The sequence below is a fragment of the Convolutriloba macropyga genome, chromosome 3 (assembly GCF_964194025.1).
Source record: "Convolutriloba macropyga chromosome 3, txConMacr16.3, whole genome shotgun sequence".
NCBI lineage: Eukaryota > Metazoa > Xenacoelomorpha > Acoela > Convolutidae > Convolutriloba > Convolutriloba macropyga.
In genome coordinates, this window is record NC_134470.1 from 58,557,196 (window position 1) to 58,571,546 (window position 14,351).

At 36.9% G+C, this 14,351-nt stretch overlaps 1 protein-coding gene across 1 annotated transcript in view; it reads right to left on the reverse strand.

The window, feature by feature from the left end:
- Positions 1 to 5,965, reverse strand: part of LOC142337167 (uncharacterized) — a 39,956-nt gene extending 33,991 nt beyond the window's left edge. Inside the window, exons 1-2 of the mRNA XM_075386274.1 lie at positions 5,715 to 5,965; positions 417 to 641 (exon numbers count right to left, since the gene is read on the reverse strand). Of these exons, the coding sequence (XP_075242389.1) occupies positions 417 to 641; positions 5,715 to 5,962 (473 nt within the window). The 5' untranslated portion in view covers positions 5,963 to 5,965. The remainder of the gene's footprint in view (positions 1 to 416; positions 642 to 5,714) is intronic.
- Between the last annotated feature and the right edge of the window lie 8,386 nt (positions 5,966 to 14,351).

Below are 14,351 nucleotides of genomic sequence, written 5' to 3' on the forward strand. Positions count from 1 at the left end.
TCTGGAATAGTCCAGACTTATCGCTGAATGTTTTTGAAGCTTCAATTAATGTTGAAACACGCACGTGCAAATACCAGATTCTACAATTCCCCATGTTCCCAAATGCAGTACCAGATTTCAAAAACTAACGTTTGATTTTCAAACAAGGTTATGTGACTCTGCTGCTAAAGTCAACTCCAAAAACTGACTTACCTTATGAATTCTTATACCAGTCTTGCTAATCAATTAAAAACTCGGATAGCTTATTCTATTTGCCCCCTTAAAAATAATATACTGTAACCGCATGCCATTATGTTAAAAAGGGGTATGTTCATTTTGTTCACGTGGAAGGGTACCGTTTGCGTGCACACAGAGCCATACGGCGCATTGATAAAATTTCTCCGACTTTTTTGTGTTCAGAAATTATTACGACCAACCTAGTGACAATATGACTGGCAACACTTTCGTAATCATCCGGATCTGTCACTGTCTGGAGTGCCTTGAGCAGTTTGGCCTTTTCTTTCAGAGTCCAGTCTCGCGTGTGTCTGCTACCAGAAGGTGCCACATTCTTCGCTATTCTCCTGGCCAGATAAGATCCCTTTCTATTCGTAAGGTTTCTCGGAAGTCTGTTGCGAGATCTCACTGGGTACATCCACGACAGTCTGTTCAACATTAGCAGTATCAACGGATTCAAGGCATGCTCTCAGATTTTTATCAAATAAGGAGACAATTTATTCTTCCTACTTTTGATTTTCATCTTTTGATTCGAGTTCCGAGGTTACTGCTCACAATTGCCAATAATACTGGGCATATAATTAGTATCATTTACTTCATTTTGTTTTTTTTCAAATAAGATTAATCCTTTTCCATTTATTCATTTATTTTATTAGTAAACCAAAAATTATCTCTCAAAACAACTACCAAGGAACATTGAACACTAATTTTAGAAACACATCAAAACATTAAAACAAACAAAGTCGCATGTTAGATATTGACGCACGTTAGAAACTCTCTCAAGCGCCCAAAATTTCTTCCGACACAGTCTTGTAGAAACACATCAAAACATTAAAAGTGTAAAACAAAGTCGCATGTTAGAAATTGACGCACGTTAGAAAATCTCTCTCAAGCGCCCAAAATTTCTTCCGACACAGTTTTGGTGAACCGCTCGGTTTAACAATCCTGTAACGGCTGCTCTCCTATCAACGGCAAGGAAAACTTTATAACTCCCAGTTCGTTTCAGCGGTTTCAAATCTGTCCGGATATTGTGCTTTGCAGTTAACTTTTGTGAACTGTATTATCCGCTATACTGTAGATTACCGTTGCATTACTTGTTGCTCAATTATTCCTGACAACTAATTGCTCAGCTTTGCTGAATAACAAGCTTGTTTCTCTCAGAATAACAAAATAATTCAAATTGAAACAATCAATTTTTTGTTGAGTTTTTGTTAATAACTCAAGTTATAAATCGAATTTCGTTTAAACCTGAATCGAGTTTAAACCTGCTACTGTTAGGAGTTGTTAAACAGGCAGTCTTACAGTATGTAACTGTAACGACAATAATAAATTTCTAACTTCAAAATACCAAGTCTCTCTATTGGTTTCAATAACACCAATGTCAAACTAGAGTAGGCTTCGTTAAAGCCAGTAAGAGCAACCGACTATGTGCTTTGCACAGAGTTCCTCTTACTAAGGAACTTTGTTCCTCAGAAAGAAAGTTTTGAGAATATCAAAGTTAATTCTCTTTTCACAAGTCAAAGTTAAGTTGAAACTGTAAAATCACTAATATGATCTACAGAAACAAGACACGATAACAAGTAATTTACCGCTCAAGAAAGTGTGCTTCAATACGCACTGTATGTCAGTTCACTAACCAAAACTGCGAATTTCAACTGATTTTTGGTAGTTTTTCAAGCTCTATTTATACTGCCGTACATGTCAAATTAGCATCTCTGATTGGTTGTAGATCACTATGTCGTAAGATTCCCTGAAAAAAGAGTTCGTGGTTCGGGATACCCTACACGGTGCCCTGCATTCTCTGAAATGGAAAGAAAACAGCAAAATTTATCGAATCTGACATACCAAAATGGGTATCTCTTACTCCGTCGGAGCTCAATTTGTGTGATTGTGAACACGTGAATCTGTGGCAACAATAGGGTAGTTCGAGTTTGAGTTTCAGTTTAACTTCATGTATGACGATTGCGTACTAATAATAGTTGCTAAATATAAAAGTTGAACAAAGTGAACAAATCCATATGGCTTCGATAGAATGCAGCATTAAATTTTGCTTGTCATACTACTCTAACTTTACTGCTTGAAATGGCCTTGAAGCTCTATTCAAATTGTTGTTCAATAATAAAGCTCAGCCACCACATCGCCGGCCCTGTTTTCCATCGCGAAAACATATTTTCCAGGTAGTACTGGGAAGAGCTTCACTACTGCTCTTGTACACTTCGTCGTTCGTTGAAACTATCGCTGATCGAATCACACCGTTAGACCCATCAATGGTCTCCGTAACTCGACCTAGAATGTAATATCCACGCCTATCGCTGTCTTCGACCAACCAAAAGAGATCGCCTTCCTTAAGGTTATCGTTAGTCGTAGATCGCCATTTCTGCCGTTTATTCAGAGTTGGCAGATACTCATTACGAAATCTGTCTCATATGAGATTCGCTTAGGCTTGAGTTTGTCGAAAGAACTTTCGATGATTACCAAATTCTTCTGCGCATGGTAGGTAGGGTAAGCAAACGTTCTTGTTGCCAAGAAAGAAGTGATTGGGGGCCAAGGCTTCTAAGTCGTCAACAGCTGAACTGACTGGAGTCAACGGTCTTGCGTTCATTGTCTGCTCAACAACACACATCATAATTGAAAGGACGTTCTCTGTGACTGATTTGTTCCCCAACACTGCATACATTGCATTCTTGCAACTTCTCACCAACCGTTCCCATACTTCTTCGACGTGAGGTGCTGCGGGTGGGTTGAACTTCCATCTTTTTCCTCGTTTAATTAGATGTTCTTCGATCCTTTCTTTGTTCCATGCCGTAATGTACTCTGCAAACTCACTTTCAGCTCCAACAAAATGTGTCCCGTTGTCACTGATTATTGTACTCGGTTTGCCTCTTCATGCAATAAATCTCATGGTTGCATTGAGACAACTATCTGTGTCCAACTTGTGTACAACTTCTATATGCACCGCTCTCGTAGTTAGACGTGTGAAAAGACAACACCATCGCTTTTCGTTTCTTCGCCCAATCTTCACGGTGAATGGGCCAAAGTAGCCACCTCCAACATTGGTAAAGGCTGCTGAAGCGTCTAACCGCTCTTCGGGAAGATTGGTCATTACTTGTGCTATCGTTTGTGCTCTGCCTTTTCTGCAGGCAACGCATTTGTTCTTATTGATCTTAAGGCGTTTCGTATACCTAGGATCAACATCTTCTGCTGAACAATGTTTCTTACATGCTAAGTGCCCTCGTATTGATTGTTCTTGTGCTCGTTTCGCAAGAATAATTCAACTACATGTTTCGAATGCAGCAATATTGGACGCTTTGCATTGAAGTCCAATTGACTTTTGCCTATTCTGCCTTTGACGCGAAGTCCTTCTCCATCTAGGAAGGGCGAGGGTTGTAGGATTTTGGTTGTTGAATTAGTAAACTCAGCCACCACAAATCCACTTCCTGTTTTGGCGTCATCAATTAATTTAAAGAAAGAGTTATAACTCTGAAATTTGGGGTGGAACAATAATCTAAAGCTGAGGAAAAATACATCCGCTTATCTATCGTTATCCCAGCCATTAATAACCAACCAATAGCGTAAAAATGATCTCAAACGACAGACGAGGGCTCAATTTTATTGAACCCTGCTTCGGCTAGGGATATTGGGGGTTGAGTCTAAAGTATTCAACTAATAATTATGAACTAATTATGAACTACTATGAGCTTATTATGAACTACTACTAACATTTAAATGGGCAAACTGAAATCATTTTCGATTTTTTCATTCCAATATTTAGTTGACTCACAATTGAGTTCAATTCTTGAGAGTAACTAAATCAGGAAAAAGGCAAAACAACTACCGAAAAGTCTTCGCAGACCTGCAGCCTCAAACAGACAAAAGAAACTAGACCGGAAGGAAATTTCAGATTTTTCAAAACTAAACTTGCTGAGATGTCAGATTGTATTACCTACGTGTTATATCTATTTCCTGCCCTCAAATAACCTTCACTTAAGTTGGACATATACACAGTAGAACTAATCTCCTACAATTAACGCAAGAAAGAAATCAATTTGAGAATGAGGGAAGTCATTTTGGAGAGCGAGGTACGCCCCGAGCGAAGAATTTCTTCACGCGAATGAAGAAAACTCGCTTCAATGAAGAAAATTCGCTCGAAACGAAATAAAATTGGGGTTAGGACTCAATTCAACCAAACCTGCATGAATGAGTAAATAGCAATTTGATGAGAACTAACTTAAAAAGGTCGTAACAAAAATTTTGACGCCAAACAGCCGCGAATTATAATTCAAAGAACTGAACAACCAACTGACCTGGATATCAGTCTCCTTAGAAGAACAACTTTTTGAAAGTAATTAAATCTCTTCTTCAAAAGCCTACACACTATGGCAATTTAGGCAGCAAAAGCCACGTTCGTAGAAAGCCACAGAGACAAAGTAAGGGACAACACAAGACATCGTCTTTGAAAGGAAGTGCCGTCAAAATAGAAAACAAGCATTAAAAATGTGAAATCTAAAATACTATCAAATTATCAACCATTAGAAAGCATATATCAATTTTTATTAAAAAAATGATTAATGGACTGTATAATTAAAGTAACAAATGCACGCAACAATAAAACCCAAAAAATATTTGAAACAAATGTTGTCAAAGCTAATAAAACAACTAGCAAAGAACAAGGCACAGGTACATTAGTTTCACTCAGGCCTCACATTAGAGAGCCATTGAGATCTGTTGATAATGAGACTAAAAGACGGAACAAAAATACTAATAAAAAAAGGGGACAAAAACCCAACAATTCACTCAAAATTTTTGAAAACTAGTAGTGTCAAATTCAGTAAAACCCCTTCAATCATTAAATAAACTTAAATATGCTTCATTAGAGAGCCGATGAGACCTATCATTGAGACTAAGAGACAGTACAACAAAAAGCAAAATTAAAGTCGAAATTATTCCAAAACAAATGGCGTCTATGCCTTAAAAATAATTAGTCACCTTTTGAGGGAAATAAACCACTGCAACTATGCATTATTAGAACACATGTAGACCTTTTCAAAACCATTCGTGAGGAAAATCTAGAAAAAACAATGAAAATTGCTGCACGTGAAAAAAAATCTCTCAATTTCTCAATTAGTTCAATCATGTTTTTCTCACTTTTAAAAGTATTTGAAAAACATCACGCCTTGAAACGACTCTTTTTATTAATCCAGGATTGACTTAAATCACAACTCATTGACAACAAAGAATAGATCTTAACAAAAGATCCACTATAATTCTTTGAATTTTAAAAACCACGAGAAGACCAATAAAAGCTCCGCACCGTAATCCCAATCGCAGCTATTAAAAAACCCTAGCAGAAGAGCAATAATAGCGCCGCTCAGCTATCGCAGTTATTAAGGAGACACGACTACAACCACCATTTACTTCAAAATCGGTTGGCGAGAAACTCAACAGAAAACTTTGATTGATTCGTAGGTTCCGGAAAGGAGCCCTGAATGAACATTTCTGACCTGTGGGCTGCCTTGCGAGAAGAACGGCGCAGAGTCGAGGCCCTAGTTCCAGTCCGAAACCTTGTGGAAGAGCTACTTTCACCTTCAGACTCTTCTTGAGCTACAGCCGCAGAAGCTTCCAAATCAACCCGTTCACTCTCAACGTCAGCTTCAGTCACGTTATCACGAGTATTTTCACACGAGTGAACAGGTATATTAGGCTCTGTCTCATCGTCTTCATCATCATCATACAATGTCATCAAACTCATTCTCTATCTGAAAAAAAGCCAGATCAAACTCACCATTGATAATTTTTAAATTATTCAAGGCAATGCAATATACCCCACAAACAGCAGGCAATAATACCATCGTAAGCACCCATCATTTTCAAGAGAGACAAATTGATAAACAAAAATGAATTTTTCCCATTATAGCCCCCATCATGGTATATTTACCATGATGGGGGGGGGTAGGTTATCTGACCATTAAGCTGGGGGGGGGGGCTATAATGGGAAGGACCCGCAAAAAAGCATCTTAAATAAAAAAAAATGCATTAAGAAACATCTATAGATTGCTTTTTTAGTCTATTAATAAAAGCGTTCAATAAATTAAACCACAGCTGTTCATAAGTTACCCGCAATGTCATTAAACCGAAAAGAAACTAATTTGAAAATGCCGCATTTGAACATCAAAAAATGTCTCTATCAGAGAAAAGGGGGATTGGCACATGATAGAATAATAATATGAAGTCCAATAATAATAAGTACAATAATAATATTAAGTCCAATAATATGGCAGTCATTTATGATCAAAACATGAAGCAATTCATCTAAAACTGACTGGGATTAAAGCAAATGAAGTAAAGCGCATAAAAACAGTTAAGTGCGGTATGAATAAAGTTGCATTTCTAAGGTTTACAAGAGAAAAATTTAATAGAAAAATAATCAGATGACAGAACAATTTATATAGCAGTACAGGTCTGTAATTAAAATCCTAAGAATTGCACGAATAACTTAAAAATTTTTGACCCGAGAAGCAGACGACCTCACCATTACGAACCCCAAGGAAAAAAACAATGGAAAGAATTTAAAGAAAAGCATTCAAAAATCATTTAAATTGAAGATTAATATAACTTAACAGCTAACACACATCTATTTGACACAAAAATCAAGCGGAATAAAAAATCCCCCAGTAATTTTAAAAGCATTATTGTGTCGCCGAAAAGTAAGCAATAACCGAACATAATCTGCTACGGTTGGACGACTTGTTTTCACAGGTGGGAGGAGGGGGGGGGGGGGGGGGGGGGGTCAATCAACGTCAGCTTAAGTGTGTACCTAAAGGGTTTCCAAACGGTTCGCCATTTAGGTTCAGCTGCTCTTACTCTGGAGACTAATTCAACAGTTCAAAAGTTAAAGAGTTTAGATAAAAAAGGGAGTACAGAAAACCGTATTTAAAACGGTTATAAAGCAATTAACATCGTTTGAGAACATTAATCAAAGACATTCGTCCCGCGTATTATTCCCGTTGAAAAAACACAAAAATGTTCAAAACATTTAAAAGAATGGAAAAATTCCTAAAACACTCATTCTTACTGAGTTTCTTCAATAATGGCAAATTTTTCTGAAAAATACAAAACAAAAAAATTGGAGGCAAGCAAAAACGTTGAGGGACGAATAGAAGACAAACAGAACACAACATAAAAATAAAAAAACTAGAACAGTCGTCACTATTCTTGAAGTTATTGCATTTAAAGCAATTTCAAACGGTCTGCGAGCTTTACAGGAGCTCCATAATGAAACGAAGTCAAAAAGTAAAAAAATCTGTCTCTAATATGGCATTAAAATACATAAATCTCATAAAAAGGATGTTGAGATTCTTGATTTCTCTGTTATGAAATGTGGCCGACGTCAACTGAAGACTCACTTCTGAAACTCAAAGAGTGTCAAAACATCACAACGGACCACTTAACCTTTTTAGCTTAAAATCAGGTCTTGACAGCTCCTTCAGCAAACAGCTATTAAAACACTACGGACTATTTTCCAACTAAATTCTCCCTGACTATCAAAAAAGAGCAACAGTAAGAAAAAGAGAATAGGGAAAAACTGGATGAGAATGAAATGACAGAGAAAAAGGAAAAATAAGAGAAAACGAGAGGAAGAAATAGGGTGAAAGAAAAGAGAAAAATACCAAAAGAGAAACACATAGAGAGAGAAAAGGAAGCTTACACATACAAACAAACACATAGAGAGAAGAATTTGTGAAAAACTGGGACACAGAGAGCAATAGTAGGAACGAGGAAAGGAGAGAAAAAACTGATAGACAAAAATAAAGAAAGACAGATAGAGAAAGACATGCCAAAACTCAGACACGTAGAGAAAAGAAGAAAAAATTGACGAAGAAAGAAGAACGGAAGTGAAGGAATTGGAGTAAAAGAAATTGAAAAGAGAAAACGTGAAATAAACCAGAAGTGAAGCAGTTAACAGAGAAAGTGATACAGAAATAAAAGAACGAACTAACGAGAGGGAGGATGAAAGAGGAAGTACAAGAACAGACAAGAAACGAGTGCAAGGGAGAGAGAGAGAGAGAAGAAAGAGGGTAAAAGATTAGGAGAGTGAAAGTGATAGTCAATAAGAGGTGGAAGAGCTGCGAGAAAAAACAGACCTGCACACCTACACAAACATATATATATACACAGAGTGGGAGTGAACGACAGGAAGGGAACGAAAAAAAGGAAAAAACCTAAGGACAGTAAAAGAGAACTAAAGAGAAGAAAATTATAACGAAAACGAGAAACAGCAAAAGGAGGATAGATAGGAGGGAATCAGAGTCGGAAAGATAAGATATCCATCACAATGCCGAAGAACTGCAAAACAGAATTTCTCCCTAAGATTCAAATCTAACGACAAAAATGAAGCTAGATCAGAGTTGCTAATACAATCCAGAGAGTTAAAAAAATCATTCAAAAAAGAATTTCTCATTACATCCCGCTCTGGAAGCGGTATGTAACAAGAAACAGCAGTACCTTATGAGACAACATTAAAAATTTCTCTTTTTGTGACCTGTATGACGATTGGATTAAACTAAAGAGAACTTGAAAAAATTTTGAGGCATTTAGGACATAACGCAATTCAGCTAAAACTCAACGCCGAATGGAGTAGCAAATGACCTTACATATATAAAAACAGCTCATGGGAGTAATTGAAGCGTAAACAAAACCACTCCTTGGAATCAAACGAGCGTCAAACTAGCGGGGGCTAAACTCAAGATTAAAAATCGCCTTTCACGCCTTCAATTTATGTCTCCTCGACAAATTCAACTGATGAAGTATCAAGGGTTAAGTCTACGGGAGCTACTCAGGCAGCTACTATTTTTTGAGCACAGAAAGTAAAAAACGTCAGCCAAATTATCAGTCAAGCAAAAATTATAAAAAGACCAGAGAACTAATATAATTGATATAAACATTGCTTGAGACCCATTGAATACATCTTTTACCCCGGATTACGTCCATACCCGACTAGTGCATCGAAAAGCTAGTCTGCACGTAAATCAATTGAAGCATCTTTGCAGCTGATCAGCCACTTGATGCCCTCCAGACTTCAACTGTTTATCCCGTTGTTGATAATGAAGGTGAAAAGCGTGAGACAAAATATCGGTCAAACAAAAATCGTATAAAAAAGAGCAGCAGGACTTATATAATTACCACAAACTCTATGTGATATCAGTTAACCAGCTCTTAAGTTTTAATCGACTAATACGAATTCCAATTGATCTACTCCTTTAGTTTAAAATTTTATAGTTAAAATACTTAATAATTCACCTTATTAGCAGGACGAAGAAATTTTAAATTTACTGTATGACCCAACCCACGTTTTTGAGCTATTAAAAATCAAGAATTCCGCAATAGCCGTTCTCCGCTTACAGAATCAAAAAGAAGAAAGCAGAGCCAAAATGAAACAGTGAATGAAAGAAATCTGAAAAAGCGAACTAACGAGAATAAATTTAAGAAATATGAGCAGAGTAAACAAGAAAACATGAAGGAGAGAGAGAAAATAACGAAAAGATGAAAGAAGGTAAAATGAGGCTGGGAAGACAAAAAGAGTGAAGAGAAGGAAAAAATAGAAGGACGCAGACAGCGCAACATGGAAAATAGATAAAGTAAGAAAACGAAGGAAAGAGACAAAAAGAGAAAAAGGAGAGTGTGACAGTGAGAGATGAGAAGACAGAGAAACAGAAAAAGTTGTAGCATGTCCTGGCTTCACCATTTCTTCTACTTCATTTGGTTTTCCGATCATTTCTCTCCAACTTTTACGCACATGAACCGCATTTGTTCTCAAAAAGTTTTTTTTAAATGGAAGTAATTGTGTTATGTTCTCCGCTATTTAAAACTATTTTTCTAGACAGGTCTGAGTTCGAAAATAAAACCATGCAGTTCCGGGGTACGTCTCTTTAAACAAAACTACAATAGAAAAATGAGATCTGCTCTACATATTTATTACGCTTTTTGCCTCTCAACCCACAGTCACAGGTTCAAACCTGAATTGAAGAAACGAATCCGATAAAAAAAATAGGAAATCAAATGGCCCAATCAATTTTCGTGAAAACTTATACATAAAATCTATTAAAGCTCTAAGAGCACTGATCCGACAATAAATGACTTTGCGTTTTAAAGTTTTGAGGACAAAAATTCGAAACATCTAACGAAAAACTGATCAAGCGAAAAGTTGGATAAAAAACTATCAGGACCAAATAGTTGATACTAACTTTATTTTATAGCAAGTAAAAACTTGATGAAAACACCAAAGGGAATTGTCTTTTGCAGTTGACGTAAGTGGATGTCCATTCTCGTTATGAAAATCTTTGATTTCGCATCGCCATTCTAGCTGTCATATTTCCTCCTTTTTTAACATTGGAGTTTTATTTCGAAGAGCTTCGAAATTTTCCCTTGCGTTACATTTTTAATCGACAAACTACATAAAATTCCCGTAATTTTGCTATCCTGCAAATAAAGATACTTTTATTGGCAGCACGTTTTAATATAACAAAATTTGGCCACTAAGTAGCAAAACTTGGCAAATTTAAACTCGCCTTCTGATGTGAGCTATTTTTTACTTAACCTTTTGTAAACCACTTACACCTTTCGCACATTGGTTGAAAAACAGAAAACAAATAATTTGAATATCTAAATGATACTTGCACAAGAAAGAAAATGCCAACGAAAGCTACGTCACGTAAATACTCATATTGACTACAAATTTTCAAATTAGACGCTCAAAAATGAAAAACAGAAAGATAAAACTACTAGGCATTTTATTACACATAAACAACTATTCTCAAAATCAGTAAAACAAGAAGAACACGCTTTTAAAACATTTGAATTTCAATCAAAGCTCAATTTAAACTTCACGAAGAACTAAGTTGGACATTTCTGGCACAATGTTTTCATCTGGAGGACACTTTGAGAAAGACAACATCGATGGCTACGGTGAAGATCAAGATCTGCAATTTGCCATCCGAACATTAAGAAATCAAATGAACGAGAGCTTGAGACACCCAAGTCCAGTTGAAAATCTCGAAGCCCTATTTGGAAAAACTGAAGTACTTGGAAGTATGTTCAGCCTTCAATTCCGAGATCAATATGGGTACACGTTGCTAGGAAATGCTATGCAGCTTTCTCTTCTTCCGGTTATCAAATTCTTAGTCGAAAAGAAGAAATTCTTAATCAATGAGGAACTTATAATTGCAGTTGAGCTAGATTTCAAGGAAGCAGTGGAGTATTTAATAACTCAAGAACCAGGCCTCATAAACAGACCTGTTTTGACAGGAACTATTTACAGACCAGGCTTATCTCCAGTTATGGTCGCCTCGCTCAACGAAAATGAATCCATGCTGAAATTCCTTCTAACTCACGGCGCTCATCCCCTTGCGATCCCAAATTACAACCCGCGGGAAGGCAGAAATATCATTCGCTTTGACGCGATCTATCAAACTATTTTGGCTCTGTCGAAGCCTCTGTATCTTTGCATCATGAACGAAGATCCAATCATGGTGGCTCTTAAAATTTCGGAACGTTGCCAGCAAATCGCATCTAGTTTAGATGTTGCTCAGAAAGATCTTTTGGCTGTTAAAAAAGACTGTGAGAAATTTGCAACTGACTTTATTAGCAATGTTTCAACTTTCGATGATCTTCAGCTAATCTTGGACCAAATGACAACAGAAGATGAAAACATAGTAGCTCCAGGAGAACCTTGGGAACGGCTGAAATACGCGATGGCCCACAACCATACTGAGTTTGTTGCTAACGGTAGTGTCCAAAAATATCTTAAAAAGAAATTTTACGAAGGTCCGATAGCTCTGCACGACTTCGAATCAGCGCATTTAGCTATTCAAATTCTTTACATTCTTTCGCTGGTTTTTCTAACCCCCCTGTGGATATTTTTTTACCTTTTTGTACCAGATAGCGATTCATCGACTGGAAAAATGATTCGAAATTGGATGGAAATGCCAATCATGAGGTATGTTGTTCAAATGACTCTGTACATTTGCTTGTTGATAATGGTGTTCTCCTCAACTGTTCACTCTATTGGGTTTCAACTCGGAGAGTTTGAGTCTACAGCACGAGAAAGAGTTTGTTTAGAAGAATTGGAACACGGTCGACCCGCTTGTCTCTCTGAAATACACAGAACCACCGAAGAAAAAGTATCGTACTTGAACGATAGTCAAAATCTGGAAACAGATATTATCGATACCGTTGTTGAAATCTTTGACGCTACAGAAGTCAATGGTACCTACATATACCTCATAGACGCTTATATATTCATGTGGACTATTGGCAATACGTTCAAGGAATTCAGCATAATCTGGTCCGACGGTTTTGTAGCATACAATTCTGATTGGGTGAATTGCCTAAACATGCAACTTAATTTTTATTTCTTCATTTGTCTCCTTGTCAAGTATGCTTTCATAATCCGTGAAGGAGAGTTTAAACCACCACGACTAGGCATTCATGACGAACTACACCCCGTACATGTGTCGGACACCTTCAGAGCTCTCGGCGCTTGCTTCCTCATACTCAAAATGTATAAGACGCTCAGGATAACATCTGCGATAGGAAAACCCCAACACCTGATGAGTGCAGCCTTCAAAGCCAGCTTCAACTTTCTTATTCTTTTCTTTTGTACTCTTGTTGCCTTTTCAGTATCATTTAACGGGCTGATCCATTGGACCTACTTCGCATTTTTAAAACGATGCTATTTATTCCAGGACTCACTGACAAACGTGAACTGTGGATGGCGGCTAACGGATATAAATTTAGATGAAATGGAAACATTTCAAGATTTAGGTAAGTTGTGGATAGGTCATTTCTTTGCAATGTTTCAATCCGACACCCAAATTCAACTCCACTTTCCTGAATATATCAACGCACAAGAATGGATAGCTACTATTCTCAATACAATATATGCTTTTGTGATGATTGTCGTTAGACTTAATATTCTTATTTCCCTCATTATAATTGCCGTTTTACATGCAAGCAAGCGTCAGGTCAACGTTTTCAAGTTTCACAGAGCACAGCTCCAATTCATGTTTATAGCTGGTAGCGAACCAATACCACCACCTTTAAACGTTATTCCGGGGATCAATCGTATAACGTCTTGGCAAAAGAAACGAAAGCAAATGACGAAGAAAATGTTTTCAGAAGATGAGCTGAAAACAGTAACAAAGATGCGCGCACAAATGCAGAGGCTTAAAGGAACATATCTCAGAAACTACAAACTAAACAACATTAACCGTTACGTCACCAAATCAGACATCACGAATCTGAAAAGCGGCATAGTACACCAAGTTGAAGCTTTGACCAAGAATTTCTCTCATGTACAGCATAGGCTCGAAACAATTGTTGCTTTGAATTCAAAGCGGAAGCGTGGCAATGCGGGAGAACTCGAGGAAGCCATAGAAAGCAATAAGTTTCTGCAAAGATACAAAAACAAAGCTGTGACAAAATTCACCCAAAAAGCACAATCATTTGTGAATTTCAAAGCCAAATTTTCTTAAATGCCGTGACACTAACACATTATTCATAAAAAGTATATGCCTAAATACAATTTCTATAGTGGAATAAATCAAAGTAAGAAAACCTGGTTGGGGTCTCATTACCAACTCGAGCGCAAGGCTAAAACGAGAAAAAATAGAAACCGTTCAGTGATGAACCTTCACATCTTATCTCCACATTTCAAACAGGCTTAGTTTTAATTTAGGAAGCGAACCTTTTCCTTTTCGTTCGATGTATAATTTGATCTCTTGTTTAAAAACGATTGTTACAAACGTCAAAACAACATGCATATTGCAAGGAAAGCTCGTAAGATCGAAGCTTTTGTTCAGAAGTTGGACTGAAAAAAAATAGCCCAAGCTTCACTAGAAAAGATTGATTTTCTCACCAAAATTTTCACTAACAGGCAGGCTGACTGTTTTTTTCTACAGCCAAAAATTGAAACTTCAACATAAATTTACAATAATAGGATACCATAATATTAAGGCCCAAAAAATGTGGTTTTGTAATCCAAAATACATATCCCCAGTTTTGGTTTTCTGGCTTGGATTAATTACTTTCAAAAACCAGAGGATTTTTGAATTTGATAGTAAGTACTGTTCTTCTTCAGCGTT